The sequence below is a fragment of the Pholcus phalangioides genome, unplaced genomic scaffold (genome assembly GCF_987345545.1).
Source record: "Pholcus phalangioides strain wild (caught in Gottingen) unplaced genomic scaffold, Ppha-v1.0 ptg000039l_1, whole genome shotgun sequence".
NCBI classification, from domain to species: Eukaryota; Metazoa; Arthropoda; class Arachnida; order Araneae; family Pholcidae; genus Pholcus; species Pholcus phalangioides.
In genome coordinates, this window is record NW_028301625.1 from 15,461,654 (window position 1) to 15,486,051 (window position 24,398).

General features: G+C 34.2%; 1 protein-coding gene across 2 annotated transcripts in view; it reads right to left on the reverse strand.

Moving 5' to 3' along the window:
• Window positions 1-24,398, reverse strand: part of LOC149065618 (transmembrane 7 superfamily member 3-like) — a 40,856-nt gene that overhangs the window by 5,605 nt on the left and 10,853 nt on the right. The window contains exons 6-10 of one of the 2 annotated variants that reach the window (XM_089253724.1): window positions 24,299-24,382; window positions 18,495-18,647; window positions 15,585-15,682; window positions 15,034-15,199; window positions 5,370-7,054 (exon numbers count right to left, since the gene is read on the reverse strand). In XM_089253724.1, the coding sequence (XP_089109850.1) occupies window positions 6,759-7,054; window positions 15,034-15,199; window positions 15,585-15,682; window positions 18,495-18,647; window positions 24,299-24,382 (797 nt within the window). In that variant the 3' untranslated portion in view covers window positions 5,370-6,758. Of the gene's footprint in view, window positions 1-5,369; window positions 7,055-15,033; window positions 15,200-15,584; window positions 15,683-18,494; window positions 18,648-24,298; window positions 24,383-24,398 lie in introns of those variants that run through there. The other variant, XM_089253725.1, reaches the window with a different exon arrangement.

Sequence of the window (24,398 nt, forward strand, 5' to 3'; positions counted from 1 at the left end):
GGTTCATGCATTATAGTGCCGCTACCCCCCTTCTCCCCCCCCCCCCTGCAATGAGGAAGGTTCCTGGATGCTAGCCATTGCATTTTTTGTAAAGCTTATGAGTTTTTCTAAGAAGCCAAATCCACCAGGGGGCCTTGCTGTTATTGTAAGGGGTTATAACAATGGGTGGGAAAGAGTGGAGTTCATTTTGGAGCAGCAAAGTTTTGAAGCAAGGATGTATAAATTGGAGCAATAAAATTAATGCTAGAAGAAAAAAGCAATGAATTAAAGCAACAATATTTGGATTGATAACAAAAATGAAAAAAAGTAGTGAGATGAAGAACATATTCTGATTGATGTGTAAAAAAGTATTTCTCTCTTTCCTGAAAATGTGATGGAAAAAAACTTTATTTCTTTCATTTTCTAGATGGGGGTTAATGTACTTTTAGCATTTCCAAAAATGCCAAGTTATACAATTGGTGAATTTGGCAGGATTTTGAAGTGATGTCATCAATTTTTAAAGCATGACTCATTAATTATGGTCAGATAAAAAAAACTGAAAACACTTTTCCATATTAGCTTTTCACAAGGAATCACATGTAATTTTGGGCGGTCAATAGTTAACATCCTGTATATGTAATATTTACCATCTCCATAATTATCTATAGAAATATTTTGTTTTTGAGCCCCCCAATCTCAAATATTTCCAATAACTGTCACAGGGTGGAGCTTCAACATAAGGGTTTGCCAGAGTTTTGAAGCTGCTGCACTTCATCTATTCATAGTGTCAAGAATTTGTCTCAGAATGTGGATGCATGTTGCTTGAAATGAAGGTTATTAATTAATGAACATAATTAGTACTTCAATATGACAAAATACAATAGTACTTATGGATGTAAAAGAAACATTTTTTAATTGTGTCAATTGAGTGTTGAAAAATGTCACTAGAAACTGCTTATTTTTCCTTGTCAGACAGAACCGCTACTGTCATCTGTTACCGGTAATGTGAACTTTAGCTTTGTGGTAATACTAATTCCTAGTTGTTTCCGAAAAGAGAATTTAGACTGGAACAATTAATTGGATAATAAAATGCTAGAATTTTCATCAATACAACAAAAACGAAAGATACAAAATCTGGGTATTATTGAAGAGATGTACAAAAGCATGTTCATCAATCAGAAACATGATTATGACAGTTGATCTCCATTATAATCCAACTAAGGTGCAAAAAGCAGAATGTGTTGCTTTGTTCTGCAACAAGCCTCAGCTGACTGAAAATGTTTCTTGTGGTGAAAATTCTCATAACGTTTTTCTACTCTTTTAAAATTCTTCCAGAATATTATGCAGCAGCATTGATTGTTCTGCGACATACGTCACAAATTTTGGCATATTGTGCTTTGGGGCTAAGGTGTTCCCTTGCTGCAATGATCAGAAAAGCAATACCATTGGCTACAGTGTGCAGAAGATTTCAAGAAGTTTGTATGCAAAGCAAGCAACCATTTGCCTCTCGTCATAAGAGGTAACATTCACAGTTGGCATGTGCCTGGCTGGACTAAACCACACACAATGCAGCTAGTAAACATTCCTCTGAGGAACTTATAATTAATTAGTACTTGTTTCAAAGTGTTGTTCAAAATTCACGGGAGCATACATAAAAATTTGAGGTATGCATATTAAGTGATAATCTCCAAATTAAAAGTGACAGGTGCCCAAAACTTTTAGATAGTAATTTTCTTTATTGTGGTCCAGCCTGTGGGAAAAAACTATTTCAAAGTGGGTCTACACTATGCATGCTGATGGACTATTGCTCTCCAGATTTGCATTTATCCAGAAGTTTTAGTTATTGCTAATTTTGAGATTTTTCCTTAATTTCTGGAAAACAGATGGATCCGGGAAGCAATTCACTTGATTTTTTGCACTTAACCTATTTATCCATTATAAACGCATTCAAACTCGCCAACTTGTTAATTCACAATTAGTTATCTTTTGTACTTGTGTGTTTTTCTCTATCTTTTCATAAAAGTTTAATAGGTTGAGTGAGAAAAAAAAGTCAAGTGAATTATTCACCAGATTATTTTTATCATTGAAGTTTTCCCCGATATGTCCGGCCCCTTGACCATGTTGGTTTAAAAGAAAGACCATTTTGTCTCTCTGTGATTATCATGCACACAATAATAGGGAGACCAGCCAGCCAGGAAATTTGAGTCAGATCCCAAAAGATTCTTAAATATCTGGATTCAATTAGAATCAGGATTCTAAACTTGTCTCTTGGCATTTTAGGGTCTTTTGTGTTTCATGAACCACATTGGAGATAGTTCAAATTTTGATGGCCATGTATCCAGGACCTGACAACTGAAGTTGGTGCAATTAATCATTAGTTTTGTGATAACTAGCATCAAACACTGCAGACAAGATTTTTAATTTCATTTTTATTAAGAGAAAAAAAAACCAATATGAATTATAACAATTTGATCATAAATGGCACGTTCAAACACTCATGCAATAAACTATAAAAACCTTTAAAAATATTTAAAACCTGTACATGACAGAGATAAAAAATAGTCACGTATCATTTCCTGGTACATCTGCAGACTAGCTAATGTTTAATAAAATCAAATTTTAAAAAAATGAAGCAAAACTGATTCACTTAAATGAAAATGTAATTGAATTATCTAGAAAAAAATTGCAGAGTCCACACAAAAGTTATTTAAGGTATCATGTAACACACAGTAACATGCAAAAGACAATTTTGGGCAATTCCTTTGTATAAACCTTCAGTAATAGAAATATATAAGGAATTATGTTTTTCCTGAACAAAAAAATACAGGCCGATTTTAATGAATCGTGGCCTGGTCTCCCTCTACTGGTAATACTTTTTCCCAAAAAATTGGATTTCTCATAAGTTGTAAAATAGATTTAAAAAATCATGGTTTTTTTTTTTTTAAACAGGCTGGAGTTAGGAAAAATCAGTGATGCATGTATTTATATTATATAAATAACTTATTTTTTTTGTGGAGAGTAAAAATTATTCACATGTGGGCTGGCTCAGATCACACAATTCAAGAAAATGTATATTAACACTGGGATAAGATTTTGCCTAAGAATTGAGGTAAATGACATGGTTTACAATTATGACTAGACAATCAAGTGCACATAAGTAGTTAATAATATATATCAGTCATGTGCATGGTTATTACAGAGACCATCTGTTATATCCATTAATTTTTTACAACTATGATCTCACTTTAAGTGCACATGAATTTTAATAAAAATTTAAATTTATAAATACAGCATTTGAAAATTTTTCTCCAGTATTTTCATTAAAACTATTTGTGAGTACACATAAACTAAAAGAATCTAGAATATTAATTTTAAAAAAAGATGACAAAGATGAATATGAAAAAGTTTCTGTTTCAAAGAAGTTTTAGATCTTGTTTCATTTAGCTGCAATTATTTATCACTAAAAAAATTATGCTGTTTTTCACTTTTTATTACATTCCATAGGTTATGAAAAATTTAAAAGATGGCACAGACTTTTTGGGAATATGTTTGGGTATTCAGATATGTGCTTTGCATATGAAGTAATCTCTTTTCCATCACATTAACGCAAGGCACTTCCAGACAGTATGTAATAATCGCCACATGATTTAAATGTTGCAATGAAAAAAATTGAGATTAATTAATCATGTCTACCTCCATGAACTGTTTTACAAATTCTGAATGATCGATGCAATGCTCCATTTTTTTCCTCAAATGGATTACCACCACCATTTCTCATTTGATCTATAAAAATTTTATCTTTTTCCCCCATGTCACTCAGAAATACATGAATAATGTTGGTAAATTCATGGCTAGTGAGATTCATAGATCTAAATACAAAAATTAGCATATAATCAATAAAAATATATTAGCAGATCATTTAATAACCACTTGAATAATTAAAAGGATTTTTTAGTGAAAAGAAACTAAAATAGTGAGATAATTATAATATTAAATATATAAATAGGCAGGTTACAATTTCATAATACTGCAATGGTGCTTTGCAATTCAGTGCTCAAATTCCTCAAGACTATGCATGCATGAAATTGTTGGATAGACTCATGTGAAAAATATAGTCTCAGAATGATTGTTTTGCAATTTGACGTTCTGTGATGAATTAGTGTCAAATTGCAAGAGGCACCACTTTCAAATAAAATTCTTGGTAATGTGCAGGAACAACGTTATAATGCACAAAAAGAACCTAACACATACGTGTCTTGATATATTATGAAATTGAACATATTGTGGGTACCATCATGCTACCTGTCATTAAATTAATAAGCTTCACTTATATACCATTATATCATGGTTCAGTTATAACACCGGGATAAACTATGAGCAACACCCATGGCAAAATAGGGTGCTAAAGTGTAGGGGTTTGACAACTCAAGGCCTATAGAGAAGTTTCCAAGTATCTGGTTTCAATTTCATTAAAAAAATCCTTCCACAAGACAAAACACAGCATTATGATGTAATTAAAGTTGCTAAGTAACAAAAATATCCAACGAATTTTTTCTACAATAACATTCAAATTAAGCAACAATAAGCATTTACCTTCTCAAAGGAACAGCGGTTTTCCAATATGAAAACCCAAAACCATAATCTGTTTAAGCTCTTAGAGTATTTTAGGACAACATGTCACACTCAAACACCAGATCTGGAGCATAAATTTACTCATTTCTACTTATTTTTGGTGTAATGATGTATATAAAAATGTATCTAAAAAGTGTCAAAACCAACATAACTGCTGGAAGATGAAATCCCAACACCAAGAAAGAGTTGATTTGGATGAACTAAATTAATAAAATGCATATATGTCTACATGACTTATTTACTTGCAAATTACAATGATATAGGTAATACTGTATGCACAAAGCCATTTGAGAAACATGAATTTTTATTTTTACATTACTAAGAAGAACTCAGCACAATTCCTTCTTGTTGGGATTTCATTTTTTCTTCAGTGTATAATTTTCTTTAAAAAACTGATACTTTCACATTAATGCCCAAGAAATACAAACAAAACAGTACAAATATCAATTAGGATTATTTCAAAGTAGCCTAACATTATATAATGCTATCCGTAATTCTGTAGGTCCTGACAATATCAAACAAGTAGAAGATAAAAGTTCTCTTCTATGTTAGGACAAAATTGAAAATTTCAACAATCTACCCTTATAAAAATCATCCCCACAGTTAAGTTGCACATTTGGCTCTGAAGCAGACTGCTGAGCTGCCTTCTGTTTATTATATGCTTAATTTTTTTTTTTTTTTTTTTGTTCTGCTAAGCTAAAAGTTACAGTAGCAAACCAATAATAACACCGCACAAATTTACTGGCTTAAAACCGAAATTTGAAAACAATATATTGTTCACATTTAATGGGAAAAATGTCACTAAAGATTTTCAATATAAAATATTGTGGCCATTCTGATTATATATATATACAGTAGAACATTGATTATCCGAAACAATTGGGGGACTGGGGGTGTTTGAATACCCGATCATTTACGGGGGGAAAATAATTGTATCAGTATCAATAGGAGCAATATGAAACATAGAAACAGTGATATTAAACAGAAAACTATATATATTTCATATCACACATCTTACAGATAACACAGAAAACTTACTAGCCTAGTTTGTCAAGTTCAAATGTCCCCATTAAAGCAGGCCTACAGTTCAGGAAAAGAAATCCAACGCTGTCTTTTGCTTCAGTGCTAAGACTCATTTTTTGCCGCTAAATTTTGCAAACATTTTAACAACAGCAATTGAACAGCATCCCATTCTTGTTTTTCTAACCACTTTATAGCCATCTCAAGGTACAGTGAGTTTGCCGACTGAAACACTTTCAATCAACTTGTGTTTTGGTTGATCTGTATTCGGATAATTGATGCTCTACTGAATGACATAAACAACAAAATTGAAGCAGAAATTCGCCCCCCCCCATAAAATTTGATTTCTTTAGAGAGGTAAATGAAATGGAAGAGAAAAATAAGATGCACTGCAGTTCAGAGAAATTCGCAACACAAAGAAATATTTATTGCATATATGGGAAATTTGACACCTAGAAGCAAGTCAGATCAGGGAGATGGACACTAGATAGACACGGTGCAATGTATCATGCAGCATTTTAAATAGCATTAACACAACTATGAGCATCAGAGATGCATCAATGTCTGCCAGCACTGTTTGTTTATGATTAATGCAACTAGTAGCCAATACCCATTTTTGCCACTTCCAGATGTTGGCTGAATGGGAAAATTTGTATTTCAACGAGTATTTTTTTTTCCAATGAGTCCAGGTACAACTTGTGGACCCATGATTGCAGAAAATTTATTTGTAGATACAGTGGGAAACTATCAGGAAGGCTGCATTGGATTGTGGCATTACCATCAGCATAATGGTTCAGGGTGGTATTGTTCCATTCATGCTTTTGCTTTCTACCAATTACAGACAAAACACTTTGAAATGCAGTATGTTTTCTATTTTCTGATGTCCATGATCAATGGTATCTTTAATGTCATTTTCCAATCCTAAAAATATATATGCCTGTGATAACAGCCATGACATGTTACTTATAGCTTAGTTTTGAAATTTTACTTATTAATACCTTTCATCAATCATGTGTAAGATATTCTCTCTAAATATCTCTTTGATGGTGTTTGAATTTCTCTGAGTAGCAGTATACATAGTTTGTTATTTGTGTAAAAATTGTAAAATTTAATAAATTAATTTACACCTAGCAATTTTCTTTGGCTACTTCATATGATGCAGCTGCCTTATGTGTTATTTCATGATCAAAAAAAGTTTGATAATTAGGTTGATTCTCTTCTAGGAGAGGACGTGAAAAGTCTTGTTGATTTGATGCAATGCATTCACTGCTTTGAATATTCCTTTGTCGAAGTGAAAGCAAATGAAAAAAATTTTGAGGCATACAACATGATTTGTGAAACTTGGGTTCTTTTCTATTTATATAGACTTGAATAGCAACAGAAAGCACAAGAAGCAATCCCCACAATGCAAAGATGATTTTGTCTGAAAAAAAATAAGTATCAACATACATACACAATTGATGAAATTTCACATAATTTCATTTCAATTTGAAAATAGGAATAATCAGCTACAGCATTCCATATCACTTAGTTTCCTTTAAAACCCATACAAAAGCCATTGAGCATAGCGACTGCCATACAAAGAGATCATGTACCACTGCAGAATACGTATAAATTAAAGCAGCGGTTCTCAACTGGTGCTTCACAGAGCCCTTGGGGCTCCGCGGCCACTCGAGAATAATAAAATAAATCAATAAATTTGATAAACAAAAAAAAAAAGAGACCTAAAAGGTACCGACATATAAATAATATACTATAATATTCAACTCCTGGAGTTGAAAAGGGCTCCGCGAGTGTGAAAAGGGTGAAAACTGCTGAATTAAATAATCTATTATACTGTAAGAATGCACAGGCCTTGTGAACAGATTGAACTCTGGGACCCCTGAATATATATATATATATATATGTGTTAACTTTACTCCACCTAATTTTCTTACCTGAGGGCTATATTGGAGCTTCAAGCCATTGTTCCTGTTACCCCAGTATTGTTACAACCCTTGAAGTAGCTCAAAATTTGAGTCAAGCATTAGCAGACCTGCCAACTCTCCCGAATTAGGCGGGAGACTCCGGATTTTTCATCCTTCCTCCCGCTCTCCAGATTTTGGCAGAAAATTAGATTTTACACAAGCTTTCACGTTGCCATGGCTTCAATGATTACCGTCGTTGTTAGGAAAAACACCCATAGAGGACAGCTGTGGTCATTTGCATTGAGAGCAGCTTTAAAAAAGTCTCTGTGACCGCATTTAAGCAACTGGCAAAGACGCGACTTTGTTTTCGTAGCGTTTATCGGCAATCATTTATCAGGGGCATGACCTTGGTTGCCGAAATTCCTGTATAATCATTATTGTATTCCATTAACAGCCGTCGTCGGCAGCTTTGTAATTTCAGTTTTTTTTAAATTGTTTCTTCCGATTAAACGTGTTCAGAAAGAAAATATAAAACTTTAAGCTATAATAAAGCTAGAATATAAAGCTTTTAAGAGTTCATATACCCAAGATAGAATCACTGATAGCATTCACGAAAGGAAACACATATTTTATGAACAGTATGTAGATGTGATTTCTCTATTCTGCACGGAAAGACCGACATGGAATTATATTCTGCTCAGGGGCAATGCAGAACCAGCCTTGGGGGGGGGGGGGGAATGTAACCTTTTCTTAATTGATTAAAAAAAAAAATTTCGAATTTTTTTTTTCTTTTTGATCAAGTCTGTGAGTGCTGGGCTCCCCTCGGGAGAATCTCCAGATTTCTGGATTTCAAAAGTTGGCACGTCTGCATTAGCTTTAACTCTCCTCCTCCTTTCAATGAAATGTATTTTTTCCTCCCTAATGCAAGAATACACCAAAAGTGGAAACCTGGGGGTTTTTTTTTTTGTGTGTAAACCAAGGAAAAAGAGATTATTCCTGGTGGATTATTTATTTATGTGCTCGCAAATATAAAGGATTACTTGCACAAACAGGTTTTAGCAATTCGATAGCAAAGATGATGTGGTACTGTATATGGAGATTGGGGAACATCTATGATTTTTCAACCAAGAAACCCAAATTTGATATCTCATTTGTTTCTTGTTCTAAAACAAGCCTCATTCTTCTTTTAAATGACAGATTTTAACACTTCCTACATTAGGGACTGTTTACATAACTTTGTAGGTTAAAACTGTTGTGTCTGAGCCTTATGTGCTTGAGCACTCCCAGTATTTTTTGGCATGCCGAGCACACCAGAATTTGTTCGAACATCAGAATTTTTACATGAAGTCGAGCACCACAGGTCTAATTTTCTGATGCCCTGGATTTTTGATTCCTTCTCTATTTAAACTGAGAATTTACATTCTAGCACCATGCATAAATCAATGACGTGGAATGAAAACTTTATCAAATAAAAAATACAAAATAAGAAATTGACCCCCAAGTGTCAAACAAGTATTAGGTGTAATATAAACGAACTATAAGCATTTATTATGTTAGGTGTAATACGGTAAATGAACTGCTAGCAAGCCATATAAGGACAAATTATCACAGGCGTAAACATGTATTTGGTCCATGAGCACAAGCCTGCTCAATATTATTTGCCATCATCATGATAATACCTATAAAAAAATATTTGATTTAGTGACTTCCCAAATCTTAGAGCCAACACCTTACACAGGGTAACTCAAAACTCTTCATACAAACTTGAATGGGTGATAGAACACCTTAAAAAACACTTTTTCGCCATGGAATGCATGGTCACAACCAGGGACGCCGGAACATATTTGCTGGTGTTGCTAAAGCAATAATAATCATTTTTATGGTATTGCTCAGCAATACCAATCATTAGAGCCGGGAAGTTCAGGCAAAATGCCCATTTTTGCCTATTTTCAAACTTATTTGGTAAAAATTTCTTTTTGAAATTTTTGTGCCATAAATGCCTATTTCAACATAGTTTCAAGTTTATCAGTGAATTTCAGAGGCTATAATCTGTAAAACTTAGGTATTTTGGGCATTAAAAACTTCAAAAAAATCGTAATTTTTAAAATTTTCCAACATTCAGTATTAATTATTATTAGAAAGCCGCCCCCCCCCCCCACTTCCAAAATAAGTGATCTGACAGACTGGTGTTGCCCTGCATTAACTTTGCTTTGGCCAGATGGTGTTAGATGTGAATGATTTTGTTTCAGATGAACGTAGCCGTGCTAGAAAAGCAGAGGAAAACTAGAAGTTTTTGTTTCTCTCCCGCACGCTTTACATAATGTCTCGGCCAGGCATTGGACTGCGTTGTATGTGCATAGCTGGCTGATGGCTGTTCCAAGAGGTCATGAATTGACGCCATGGCTCACAGAAGGCGGAGTAGAAGCAGACAGGGCCAATGGTGTTTTGATTTTATTTTTTGTACCATAAATGCACTGCAAACAACCATGGCTATTTATTAAACATACATACAGCATTTAATATTCGATTAAATTGACCAGAGTGGCCCTCAGGGGCGTTTGGCAGATACGACCACACAGGGTACCGCACTTGAAGGGGCCCTGTATTCATTGGCGTACACAAAGGGGGGTTTTGGGGTTCTCACCCCCCTGAGCCAAGATTATAGTGTAGCAGGAAAAAACTAACCCCCCCAGAAGGAAAAAAAAGTCTGAACCCCCCCCCCCAAGAAAATACTACGTACGCCTATGCCTGTATTTACCTTCATATGTGGTAATATTTAAAAAAGTTGTTCTATTTTTGTAAAAAAATGAGACAGCACCGTTTTTCAACTATAAAAAATGATAATGATTATTCCAAATAATACAGCAAATAAATGAGAATTATTCGCAACTCGAAGGAGCTCCACATATTATTTTCTTTACCAGATCCACGTGTGGTAATGGGGGGTCCGGGAATTACTCTAATCCTGATGATCTACTAACATTTTATTTTGGGCTTGAAATCCATTTAACTTAGATAATAATGCAGTTATTACAAACTATAATTAAAACAATGGACGGATTAAGTGCAACCAATTTTTCAGCTACTTTTTGGACCCTTAATATCTTTGTTTTTAATTATTTTTCTTCCTTCCAAAACTTAAATACTTTTTAGTGCCTATTTTAGGCATTTTTAGTGCATTTTTTCCTGCCTATTAAAATTTTTAGTGCCTAAATTTCCGCGCTCTACCACATCATTTAAAAATAGCCCATATAGTACACTGAAAGCGCTTTTCTATATTTGCGTGAGAAAAAAAGAGATTTTAAATTGCTATTAATTTCAGTGTTTTTTTTGCCTCTTTTACTCACTACCAACATCTACCAATCTCCCCGTCCTTCCCGGAAACCTATCAATTGACGAAAACCTTGCATATCCAAAAATGTCTAGCACTAGCTCATTAGCCCTGGGGATGACAAAACAGTATTTGGCTAAAAAGGCATCTGTAAACGAATGCCATTGTCATCTACTTCCCAATATTTCTTGTATTCATCCTTCCCCCCAGGGATTTGCGTCCTGTTGTTGAAATTGTAGGAAAAGAAAAACCGCGGTGTCCAGTGTGAAGCCCGCGTGGGCACCAGACACTCCAGATGGTTTTGCAGGCTGTTTACCCTGAGCACATGCACTTAACAATAATTGAATCCATCTGTCTTTTTTACTCAGTAAAAAAAATGCTGATAAGCATACAATGAGGGATGCCTGTTGTCAATGGTCCCTGGTTGTTTTGTTTTTTTTTGAAATGATATACAGTATATTTTCCACATGAAGAAAAAACTCGTTTCTACAGTTTACAGCAACACCAATAATCCTGCCCCCCCCCCACAAGCGTAGGGCTGACAGTGATCCAGCCCTGGGGCCCAAGATAACTAACATTGTTCTTGTTTCCATGCTATAAATTCACTATGGGGGTCCGCCAGATTCCAGTTTAAGAGGGCCCCTGCTTCAGGATGTGGGGACCATATAAATACTTACCAAAAAGTTAGACTAGAAGCTATAGTGTGGCAAATTTTTCAACTCGTTCCTTGATTGTAACCCAGCTGCATATCGCATGGACCTATTATTGCCATTCCTGTGCAATTCTTTGTGTCTCATAGATAGATAAATTATTAAATTAATGAATTATGAAATAATCACAAATTTGCACTGTTGGAATAACGAAACCATGGTCTCCACGAGGGTCAGATTGAGAGGAACCAGCCTGGCGACAGACAATTTTTAATTATTTTTTTTGTTTAATTTAAATGCTTTTTGAAAGTTCGTAACTCGGAATTTTTCTGGAAGAAATTCCTTGCGCTCCTTTTCTGCCCCTTCCAAAGGTCAATTCAAGTGTGGGGGGTCTTTAATCCCCCACTCTTGAGCAGACATTAATGGATTTTTTTTGCAAGTTATTTTTGAAATTAAAAAAAAACACTTTTGGGTATTTAAAAAAATTAGACGAACCTAACAATAATAACACAAATAATAAGTTAAATTAAAAAGTTTTTGAGAGATCAACTTTACAAAATGTCTGGTCTTGTAAACGCTAAAATTAGAGGCGACAGATTGACGAGATATTTTGTTAGTTCCGCTTAAAGGGTACGCAGAATTGTCTCGAGTGGGTTTCAGATTTTTTTCCTCCTGAGGGGGGGTTACTTTTTTTCCCCCTGCAAAATAACACTATAATCTTGGCTCAAGGGGGGGTTAGAACCCCCCCCCTTTACGTACGCCAATGATTACAGTTTATAAAATGCATGCTTCTATAGTGATAAAAATTTCTTAGACATCAAATTCAGTACAGAAAAATGTGATGTCCTTCAACCTTATTCTACTTCCGGGATCCCGGGAAATGAGTTCAGATTCCAGAGAAATTCCCGGTTGAATTCTAGGTGTGGAATCGCGGGAAAAATGGATCACAGGAGAGAAAACCTAGTGGGGACTTGTGGGATCCACCTTTCCCTGCCTTATAAGAAAATTACCGATATATACGGGCAGGGCCGCAACTGGGGGGAAGGTGCAGGCGAATCTGGTGCCCTGGGCGCTGTACTAGAGGGGGCGCAAATTTCGCTCTTTAATCTCTCCTTCAACATTATGATGGGGCGCCAAAATGCTTGGTTGCCTCGGCTGACCAAGCATCTAGTTGCGGCCCTGTGTACGGGGTGAAAGTTGATTCCATTCTGTCGCTTTGGTCGTCCCTTCACGAAAGGAATTTCTGGCTACAGCACCTGATAGTATGTGGCATAAGTGTGATATATATATTTTTTTTCTTGTCAGTTTCTAAATCCCCCCCCCCATGCCCGAGTGGCATGGTGGTAAGATGCTCGTCTACCATCGTGAAGGTTGTTGTCATGGTCCCGGGTTCGAACCCAAAGGAAGATAAGATATTTTCCTTAACGAACTCGAGGCGACCACCAATAGACAGCGCCTTCACTTCCAACCCATCTCACTAATGGCAGTAAATTGCAATACAGCGATATGGCCAGAGTTGGTGCTTGGTGAAGTAGTTTCTAGATCCTTAATTTTAGGTTTTCATTTTTTTCCTTTATTTATAAATGATTTTTTCTTGATGCCTATTTTAAAATTTTTTCTTGATGCCTATTTTAAAATTTTTTCTTGCCTATTTTACTTTAATCATAAAACTTTATAGGTTTAAAAAATTACTATTCTTTTGAAGCCTTACATTTTAATTTCTTAAACGAATGAACAAATTTTCTGAACAATTCGAAGGAGCTTATCAGAGCCATTGCCAGAAATTCTTTCGGAGGTGGTTTGAAGTGACAGAACAACAGATTTTTTCTTTGCTTTTTTCTAATATGTTGGGGGCAAAACCAGACCTCCCAGTTCCCCCTTTCGCCACAGCCTTGCAACGTCTGTCTGTGATTGTCTTTTGTCGATGGCTATCCATGCACATAAAAGCATGCACCCAAACCCAATTGGTGACAAGTATCTTTCTTGCACAGCAGGTGATACACGCTCCCCTAGGTCGGTGTCTGAACTCAGTAATTGTATTGCAACTAAATTCAGTCAACTTAAATTTTATTTCTAAGCGACGGAAAAGACGTCGTTGAGCTTATTGGAGAGAAAAAAAAACCACGCTTTTTTTTATTTCAGAGTGTGTCTTCTTGCATATAATAGTAATTTATAAAATCTGATGGAAAAATACAGGGCTTGACAAATCCCAGGCACTAAATCACCATGGTGACTAAGAAATAGTCTTTGAGGCCTAATATTTTTATGTATGATAACTTATAACTATATTGAAGTCTGAGGACAGTACAGAATTATCAGAAATTACGTCGACTTGTCTGCCAGCATGAAAGGGGTCCTGAACAAGTCAGAATAAACATTTTTGGACGGATTTTGTGGGGAAAAAATCTTGGCACCTATAATATTTTGTTGGCACGTAAATTTTTTTTTTTTGGATTTGTCAAGCCCTGCTCATGTATATGTATACACTCATGTATTTGAGCATATGTATAACATTAATAGACCTACATATACTGTACGCAGGCTCAGGGACGTGCGCAGAACCCAACTTTGTGGGAGAGACTGGGGTATCTCTCCCAGAAAAAATTTGAATCACTAACCTTTAAAAAGAATTTAAAACAAACCAAAATAGAAAGAAAATGCATATAAATGCTATATGCAACTTCTGTCGATATTTTATATAATTTATTAAAAAAATACTCTAAATTTTTGGTCATCTTGAGGCAGACATGCATGGATTTACCATATTTTACTAAGGCAAAAATCTTTTTCCACAAAAGTAGGTTAAATTACCCGTCATCGCTGAAATCAAATACAGATTGAGGATAAAAAACGGGGCATTCTAGTTCAAAAAGAGACGTATGGTCAATAGGCAATATGTGTTATGATTCCTTCCCCCCCCTTCCCGTACTGAGTAATGTCCCACAAACTTTGAGCAACACCAATTATTTTTGACTTCCGGCGTCCCTGGTCACAACTCGTAGGTGAACAGCCAGTAAAAGCTTTACCTTCAACACATAACACACTGCTTTTTGCATCTGTTCAATGAGAAAAAAGAAACATGCAGTTCATGTATGGTGCGGATGGCGGCACCTCTCGAACATTAAACACGCATAACTCTGACATTATAAATTTGATAGGGCCACAGATATATACATACATAGGACACTTTTTGGGATGAACCAATTTGTACGAAATTCCCCAAAGGAATGTATGAGGCATATACGTACAGTTTGATAGTAGTATTTTATAAAGTAAATATGACCATATATTAATGTTATTAGCATTACAAAGAAATTAGGTAACTAACTTAAGTGAGCATAGTGGTTTTTTTTTATTTAAGCAAAGATTATATTCAGACAAAAATAATGATACCAAATCTGAATGCTGGTTAAAGCATTCAGATGCATTTACCAGCATTAAGGTAATTAATTTACAGAAATTAAGTATGGAAATCAATATAATAATATAAATGAATATTTATAAAATGTATTACCTTTATTTCCGAAAGGAAAAACATTTGATGCCAAAATAATTTCAGGAGAACCTATGGCTTTCTTTATGACATTGATAACAATATATAGAAGATTTGATTCTAACACGTAATCAAAGATCAGCAAAGCTCCATATGACCCCACAAAAGAGGTATTTATAATATTCATCTGCAGAGAAATATTGTAAATGAACATTTTGCACATTATTGTTAGACTAAACATGTTTCATTAATTTAAAATCATTCAAATACCAACACTCACAAGAAAAACCTCATCACAGGGAACAAACATAGTTATTCTACTCTTGCAAAAGTATGGTATTTAAATTTGAACATTAATTTGTGTGCAATCCTATTATAAATGTAAGCTTTTAATGTTATGGAATGTTTTAATCATTTAAATTTCTAAGTATTTCACAGTGATGAAGCTTTCTGGTAGATGACTTGGAAAATGAAGAAAGAAACTTGTTGCAAGAAAACTATATTTTTTACTGCACATGGTATATGAATATAAAGTGATTCATAATACTATCTGAAATATAGAGGAAACTCACCATTTTTGGAGATAGAACAGTGAAAATTGTTATCAGTAAGGCTACACCACACACAAACATCCAATAGACCTTGCTGTACATGAAAATGTTGAAGTTGCCTGAAAAGTGTGAATTAAGAAGGTATTAAACACATGTACACAGGTTCCAAGCTACAGCAAACTGTCACCATATATTAAGAGCTATGGCTCAGTCAACATTGGCCAAAAGAAATTGTAAGCATCCATTAATTTTGTTGATGCAAAATCAACTCAGAAAGTCTGATTTCTTTTCCAAGAAGGAAAAAAAACAAATTCCTGAACAAGATGTGGTCAAAATACTTTTCTTTAGGGAAGCTAGATGACACCTGCACACACACAAGAAAAAAAGAAAAAACAAAACATTGCCCAGATTCAGGGAATATGCAGGACTTACTTTAGTGGGGGGATGCAATGGTGATTTTAAGACAAGGAAGGGGTGAATAAAATCTCTACCAGACATATTCTGTGTTACTAACATTTAAAAAAGTATTACAGCAAAACTTAGGATTACAAGTAACTCTATTCACAGGTGTTTTGCAAGATGAGCAAAAATTTTAACAGATTAGATTTAATTCTCCACTGTGTGATCACTACCAAAAGGCCCATGTGGTTCTCTTTCTCTCACTATGGACATTTCTCCATCTTAATGAGTTCAAGGGCTACTGTCATACATGTTTTAGGGCCTCTTTCATTATTTTAATGATTTACTAAATTTAAAAAAAAAATTGCACATGCACATTTGTCCTTCGTCTGGCACAACTGATCTAATAGACACAGCCTTCACATTTTCTCTCCTCTTTACTTTCCTAGACAGCACTAGTACTAGCACTATTGAATAGCTATCTCTTGTTTATTCAGGTTTGAGTGCATAACAATAAGTTTACTCAAAACCTTAACGAATGGGGAGGGGGTGTTACCAAAGTGATCTGCTAGGCTCATGACAATTACACAACATTTTTTTCTGAGTATTTTAACCCTCTAATGCACAGGTTGGGTCCGTGAGACCCCCTGCACGTGTATTTCTCTTATTTACAAACAGGTGACAGAAACAATTTTCTTGGGGCTCTCATTAATTTCCTTCCATTGGCACATTTGATCTGACAGGCCAGCGCATCCATTTTTTCACCTCGTGCACTGCATTGAAATTCGTTTGACTGGTTTTATATTTAAAAAAAACATGGTTTTTTGCAGAAACTTTTGTGGTTTTTTCTTTTATTGACACCCCTAATAATGACGTTCATCACTTGGCAGCTGTATAAATGAACTCAATTAGTTGTTTATTATATTTTTTGAATGTGTGCCCATAAAGAACATTGCACCCAACAAAAGGTTAATAAAACCTTCAAATAATTTAAGAACCCATTTGACTTGGGAACATTCAACAAGGTGCCACTAACTATGTAAGTGGCATTCATTGCACAAGCAACTGAAAAACTGTCTTACCCTTTTGTCTGGTGATGATACAAGCAGGTATTTCAAAGCATCACCTACTCTTTTTGTATTTTATTCTCAATATACTCGAGTCTTCAATATAAAACAATTAAAAATAGAATAATATAAAGTAGGAGTTAATCTTTGAGAAGAATTGTGGCCAACTTTACATCACTTCTTATGGGGAAGTTTGCTTTCATATAAATGAAAGTTTTGGATTACAAGCACATTCACAGAATTTCACTATTTGAAATTGAAAGAAATTGGTTGAAACATTATTTCAAAATGTTTTCTCTTAATATTTGTAATTTTTTTAATGTTTCCCAATTTTTAATTTATTTTGAAAGAAAGCACAGGTTCCGTGCCCCTCCCTGCATATGCCTCTACTTAGCTTTTCATACACTAATAGAGGACCTAACCTACGTAATTCCTCATAAAACTAACTTCACTAACTCATAAGTTTTAAATAGAGAGAATTCTCAATTTTTAAACAATATTCACTGGTAGCTTCCTCAATCTCTTTGCTTGCCATCAAATGCTTGTATTTATGGACTTACAGGCTGAATTTTTAATAATTAAAAATTTATGATAAATTTTTGTTTTGCAATTTAAATATTTGAATTCGTCAAATTAATACAAATACAACGCCACAACAGGCAAAATGCCCAATGAGGTGGCTGAGAAAAAGATGCCCATAACAAATATGGATGTCATATATTTCAAAAATACAGCAACCCAATTAAAAACTAAAATTATAAACAATATATACACATAATAAAATACTATAAATGCCCATAATGTATTTATGGTTGTCTTATTCTAAGTATGGATAGCTTCTCGATTTTCCCAACATGTTTATCGTATTTCTTTTTAAACATGTCAATTGTGTTACAATTAACTACCTCAGGGGGTAAGCTATTCCATTTATTAACAAACAGAGCACATAAAAGCAATGAAAATTTTGTTATTTCCAAGTTTTGATGATTAAGTTTAAAGATTTTTTAATTTAATTTTACTTAGTTTGAAAAATCAGCAGTACCTGACCACACTTTTGCAAAGAATATATGCAATATTTTTCCCTTGATGCTACTCTATTTTATAAAAACAATCCACTATTTCACTCATTTCAGGTGTGAGGCCATAGAAATCTATAAGCATTGCAAATTTCAACAATGAAGAAGGCTTCAGAGTAAACAAAGCATGGCATCTTGCATAAAATCAAAAAAAAAAAAAAAACAGTTAAAACATTCCAATAAAAAAAGGCCATTTTTATTTTAGATTTGTGATTACTGCTATACAAGGATGCCTGCTGTAGCTGCAGAGGGAACACCTGGTTCTTTTGAATCATTGCCTAGTAACCCAATGAATCATTGAATCCTCACGTCTGTATTTACATTACTAAATAACTCACAAAAATTTATATAGAATAAAATATGGGGGGGGGGGAAGAATGTTAACTCACTGAGAGGTGTAATGAGGAATACAGCTGAAAGCAGTAACCCAGAAGTGAAACCAACTGGAATAACAGAGATGATTGGGAGTTGCAAAAAGATCCACATTAGAGCACACATTATGCCACCAAGAACAGCTACTATGACAGCTATCAGTAATACAGCTAGAAATCAATGAAAAAAAAAAGATTAGTAACAATAATTCAGAATAACACAGGGAGAAAATTAGCTTTTCATTATCATCTCACGAACATGACAGGGTATATACCACTAACAAAAAGGAAAATTCAGCGACTTTTTCTTGACCTTTGCCCAACAAAATGAGCTTTGCTGGACTATTTTGGTATAGCAGTGATATCCAACATGGTGCCTCCTGCACCATTGTGCCCGGAAATGACAAACAAGTTGCTATGTATCAATGGTAACAAGTATGCTATAGTTAATTAAATACAGGGTGTTTCACGAAGGACCCCTAACTTTGAAAATAAATAACTTTGGAAACAGTCTAGATAGAAGCATAAAACCAGTGGTATGTTTATTAAAAAACCATAAGAATCTGATAAAGAAATCTCAAAATTTTAGTTAGATTGCGCCGATAGATGGCGCCGCAGGCAGCATTACCATAAGTAGGCTGTACATGTAGGCTGTATCCATGTGTTTGTGCAGTTGTGATAGCACTACCTTTCTTTCATAAGCAATAGTACCTCCAGTGGATAAGATTTTCACAAGAAGTTGGTTTTGAAATCATAAAACCTCTAAATGTTCTTTGGTACATTGGGCAGTGTTATGTGTTCTAGAGGTGCTGTGATTTATGTTCCAAAATCAGGAGTGAGAAACTGATGGTGGATGAATATTCAGTTCCCACCAATTTTGTGGGCATGATTTCTAGTGGATTCTAGCAATTTGATTACTTAGAAAGAAATTGTTACAAATTGAAAGAAAAAGTTGGGATAATTGACGTGATGTTTGATGCTTTAGCAATCGTTATCCAGCAACATTGGTAATTTCATATTTGTTATTTGGTGACATGATTGGCAATTTATCACTCCTATTTGGTGACATTGAAGATTTAACATTTTGTTTAGCTACATTGGCAAATAAATCTTAGAAGACCGCCACAGCACAATCACAGGAATCGATCGGGATTTCATAATGGGAAGTTCAATAAAAAGCCATGATTTTTTGGGGGAATTGAGAATGGATACTTGTTGGGAAAATCTGAAAATTTATTTTTAAAAAAATGCGTGACCACCTTTCTTATTCCATGACTTTTGCTCCACTTCCAATAGCTTCTCATTTCATGACTTATCCATGATGGTAGACAACATATATGATAATGTATAGATGTAAAAATATAACTATTTATGTACAGAAAATCAACTTATATGTATACATAGATCAGGGGTTCTTGAGCTTTTGTTTAGAATTCTTTGTACCAATTAGATGAAGGCCACAGACTCCTCAGAATAATAGAATAATGTAAATGGAAAAATTACTGAATAAATACACTTCAAAAAGTTTGAAACTGGAAAGTAATGGTTAGAAAAATGGGTTTGCCTAAAATAGGCTGATATCACAGCAGAGCTTAAGCAATAAAACTACCCGTGTGATAAGAAAATACATGCATTCTGCAACAAATATATGGCACATGCCATATGTGGTAACCTGCCTGCATGCATAAGTAGGCTTTAATTTGAAACATGGGTTGAGACTCTCACGATAAGTGCTATGTTTCACTGCAACATGAAAAGAAAAATATTATACAGCCCAACTACCAACAACTAATTTTTAAAAAATTGGCTGAGATATTTTTAGTTTTACCTAGAAGGGCCATCACCAGTCAATTTGACCTTAATGTTATAGGCACTTTCATAGCCATGCGCATCAAATATTTTGTCAAATCATGGAATCAAATATCTAATAATATATATATGCTCACTTTGGCTAGTGAAAACATCCTTAATGATAGACTAATTACAAAATAAAAATACTAATATGGCCAAAAATGTAGTGACGCAAATCATTAAATCTTATCTGAAAGCTAATAGAAATTTGAGCATGTGATGATTGTTTTTCTTCATCAATACAAGCTGAAATACTGAAGCAGAATACCACCTTATTATTAGAAGTTATTATACCACCTTGGTAGCTATAATAATAAAAGATGGAAAAAAAATTTCATGTGTAATTAATTCATCAGTGACCCCATTTACATAAAGTGTGTCTACATATAAATATGTTATATTTTGCATTTTCTGGGTAAAAAAAGAAAATATTCTTCTACTACATTCAATGCATTGAAATACATATTCTCAAAGTAAGAAAGAATTTCTGAAATCGTCACGTTTTACAACAAAACGAAGTATAGTGTTGATCAGATGGCTCGAAAGCTTATATCATTCATATGCACCAGTGTGTGTCACAACATTTGACCTCAAGAAATGCTTGGTAAATTTGTAGAGAAAAAATAAATAAAACTGGGGAAGTTAATTTCTTTGTTGTTGAAATTAGCTAAAAAGCTTAGAGACCCTTATTTGTTTAGGAATCAGAATTTTGCTAGCAACAATGATAATAAGCACTAATGTACCAGGAAAAAGACAGCGATTTCAGGTCCCACTATGCAATGCCATTTAAAACCGTTAAAAGAAAGTACACATATATGTGTCACTGGAGCAAAGAAGTTTAAAATAAAATTTAATTATAAAACTTATTTGGAAAACTGAGTTTTTTTATATTCAATTGCTTATCTACACTCATATCTATATTTGAACATGAAAAAAAATACAAAAATTAATATTTTATGATGAAAGCCAACTTTCTGTCATTAATTAATTAGACTGGGAAGTACAATTTATTGCTGATACCAAATGGCAGCCTTTTTTATACTCACCAAGAGATTGATGCACTAACCCCTCGATGTGGGACTCCCTGCAGTAGCAATCTTTACCAACCTTCTGTCATTTTAACCAATATTTGTCCTTCTAGGTAGAACAAGATATCGGTCCTTCTAGTGTTAAGATCAATATGTATAGACTACTGATGTCTGATGATGATGTAAATGTCATTATGTAGTAAATAAGATAGGAAAATAAAAAATGAATGCTAAAATTCCCAACACTAAAATTTCAATGCGGGTCATTGGTCATTTGAACCAAATACAGTGAAACCTGTGTATAACAATAAACTGTATGTTTTACTTTCATAGCCGCCAACTTTTGAAAATGAAAATTCGGGAGATTTTTGCGCAAACCCGTATTTTATGCTTAAACCACTCCCTAATGAATACAATAGGGATTTTTCCAAATAAAATAGGGATTTTCCAAACATAAAAGTTGAAGCGTAGGGAATAAAACCCCTACTCAAAAACTGAAGTCAAATTAAAATAGGGATTTTACACACATGGAAGTTAAACCCTTGGGAATAAAATTCCTACGCGAAAAACAAGTGAAATTGGAGGCCAAAACTTGGCCTCCATCTTCCTTATCGGAAGATGAAGGAAAAAAGCGTCAATATTTGAAGAACACTGACTTTTTTGTGACACTTGCTTGATTTTTTTTTTGTTTTCATTTCACGAGTGATGATGGCAGTCTTTCCATGACCGATTTTTATGTTCGTAACACAACTTGTACAAAAAGGAAAAGTCTGCCCCTCTTCTGGAACGTTTGATGAAAGGAAATTCATCAGAATAAGTATCTTTAAAATTGATTAAATATGTTTTTGCTTATCAGTATTCATGTTTTGTTATATCGCACGTACGTAACTTCAACAAAAGAAATTTTGACCATATGCACGGCACTATAATCTTCAATTATTATCCAGGACTATTGGCTGCTAAGCCATTTCCCTGCGCGATAAGACAAACAACTTTCTTGTTACCATCAGAGGGTTTGTAAAACTTCCTTAAAAAGGGAATTTCCCCATTTACGACGTGTGATGTCATTTCAAAAGGGGAAAAAAAGAGTCTTCACGCCCCACAAGAAATTCCTTAGGAATTGTTTTCATAAGCTGGGATTTTTTTTTTAATGGAGTAGGGAATGTTTAGGGGCAATTAGGGATTTTTGTGATTTTCTTAAAAATTCGGGAGACTTAAGAACTTTTCGGGAGGTCGAGCGATGAAGCTAAAATTCGGGAGATTCCCAAAAAATTCGGGAGACTTGGCAGCTATGCTGTACATTGATAAAGCTGCCATATTTCGGTTTCAATTCTAACCACCGCATGTGTCAGAGAAAAAAGACACCTTTCCAATATCTCCTGGGAATGTGGCCAGAAAATTATACAGGCATGTTCCAATTTCTAAAATACCATGCTTACCATTTACTTCATTCCATGTATAACAACTACCAATGTGATGGTGCATTAACCTAATGTATAATTTGCGAGCAAGTAAGATCTGCAACTAATGTCTTCTATTGGAAGTATAGTTCACTAACTGAATACAGTCAACTCTACTTGAATTAAAAGTTAATAATATAAATCACCAAGTCCTTTTAACGACACAAGTACATCGACAGTAAATCGTCAGCATTCAAGCAAAAGTCACTACGTCCAGTTTTGAGATTTTGTCAATTTAAACTTTTGAGTCATTATGACAAACAGTAAAAATTATTTTAAAGATTTCTAACTCCTACATTAGATAACTTCTTCGTGGTTCATAACTGTTCATATCATGAAATAATTAATTGGAAATTTTAATCTATTGTAACAGTCTATCAAAAAGTTTTTCGTAGACTTACAAGGAAAGGGTCGGAAGTTGTCATCCTCAAAAAGCTTCAAAAATATTACCACTAATTCTACCCATTTAAATATGCACAAAAATATAAAAATATCCAGCGGAATTATTATGGGTCACTCAAAAAAAATATATAAATATTAATATTTTGAATGATAAAACAGGCCAAGAATGCAATTAAAAATCTCAAAATCCCACAACCCTAGAGTCTTAGAGTGACGTCATTCAAACAACATATGATTAGGTACAGCACAGATAGAGGAAGAAAGAAAAAAGGGAAATACACAGTGGAACCTCATTTACAAGTTGCTCGGGATACGACTTTCACATTTATACGATATGTTTGGCTTCCAACACAATATGTTCCTATACATTTTAATGTTAAAATAATTCATTTATTCACCACAAAACCTCAATTACTCGTATACAAGTATAATTTTGCGCTTGGCCTCTTGAATGTCATATAAACAAGGTTTCACTGTTACTAGAGAGAGTTTTTACAAGGGTTTTAAGTAGCTAACTGTTGTAATTTTTAATAATTTTTGTGACTTTAATGTCCTTTTGTTTTTGTGTTTCTTGGGTGAGATGAATGAATTTAATTTTTTGAGAATGACACCTTCCGACCCTTTTCTTGTTAGTGAATTTTGCTTGAATGCCAATGAAATCTGCTAAAAATCACCAAGTTCACTTACGAAGTGGACTTGGTGATTTCTGCCTGCCAATAAAAGTATTTAACAGAAATTAGTGAAATATGAACACCTCTGTTGCTTAGTAACAGAAATTCAATTTTGTAGTGAGCTTTATCAGACTTTCAAGCATTAATTGTAGGTAGAGCTGGGTAATTATCTCAAAATCATAATTTTTGGGCTTAGTGACTTTTGCCTGAACGCCAACGATATATATTTCACACACACAATTGGTATCAAAAATAAGTTGTAACAGCAATCCCAAAGCAAGTAGCGGTTAAATTTTGCCATTTCGAGTGTGTTTATGCTCCTGATAAATTTGACCCTGATTTAACACATAAAATTATTGGTTTCTTATTCTCTAAATCGCAGTTCAACTTTACATATGAAAAATACTTACTTTGATCAGATGATAACATGCCATACTTTGATATCAGTATGAAACCAATAAAGAGGAAAATATGAAATCCAATAATAAATGAGCCTGGAAGTTGAAATGT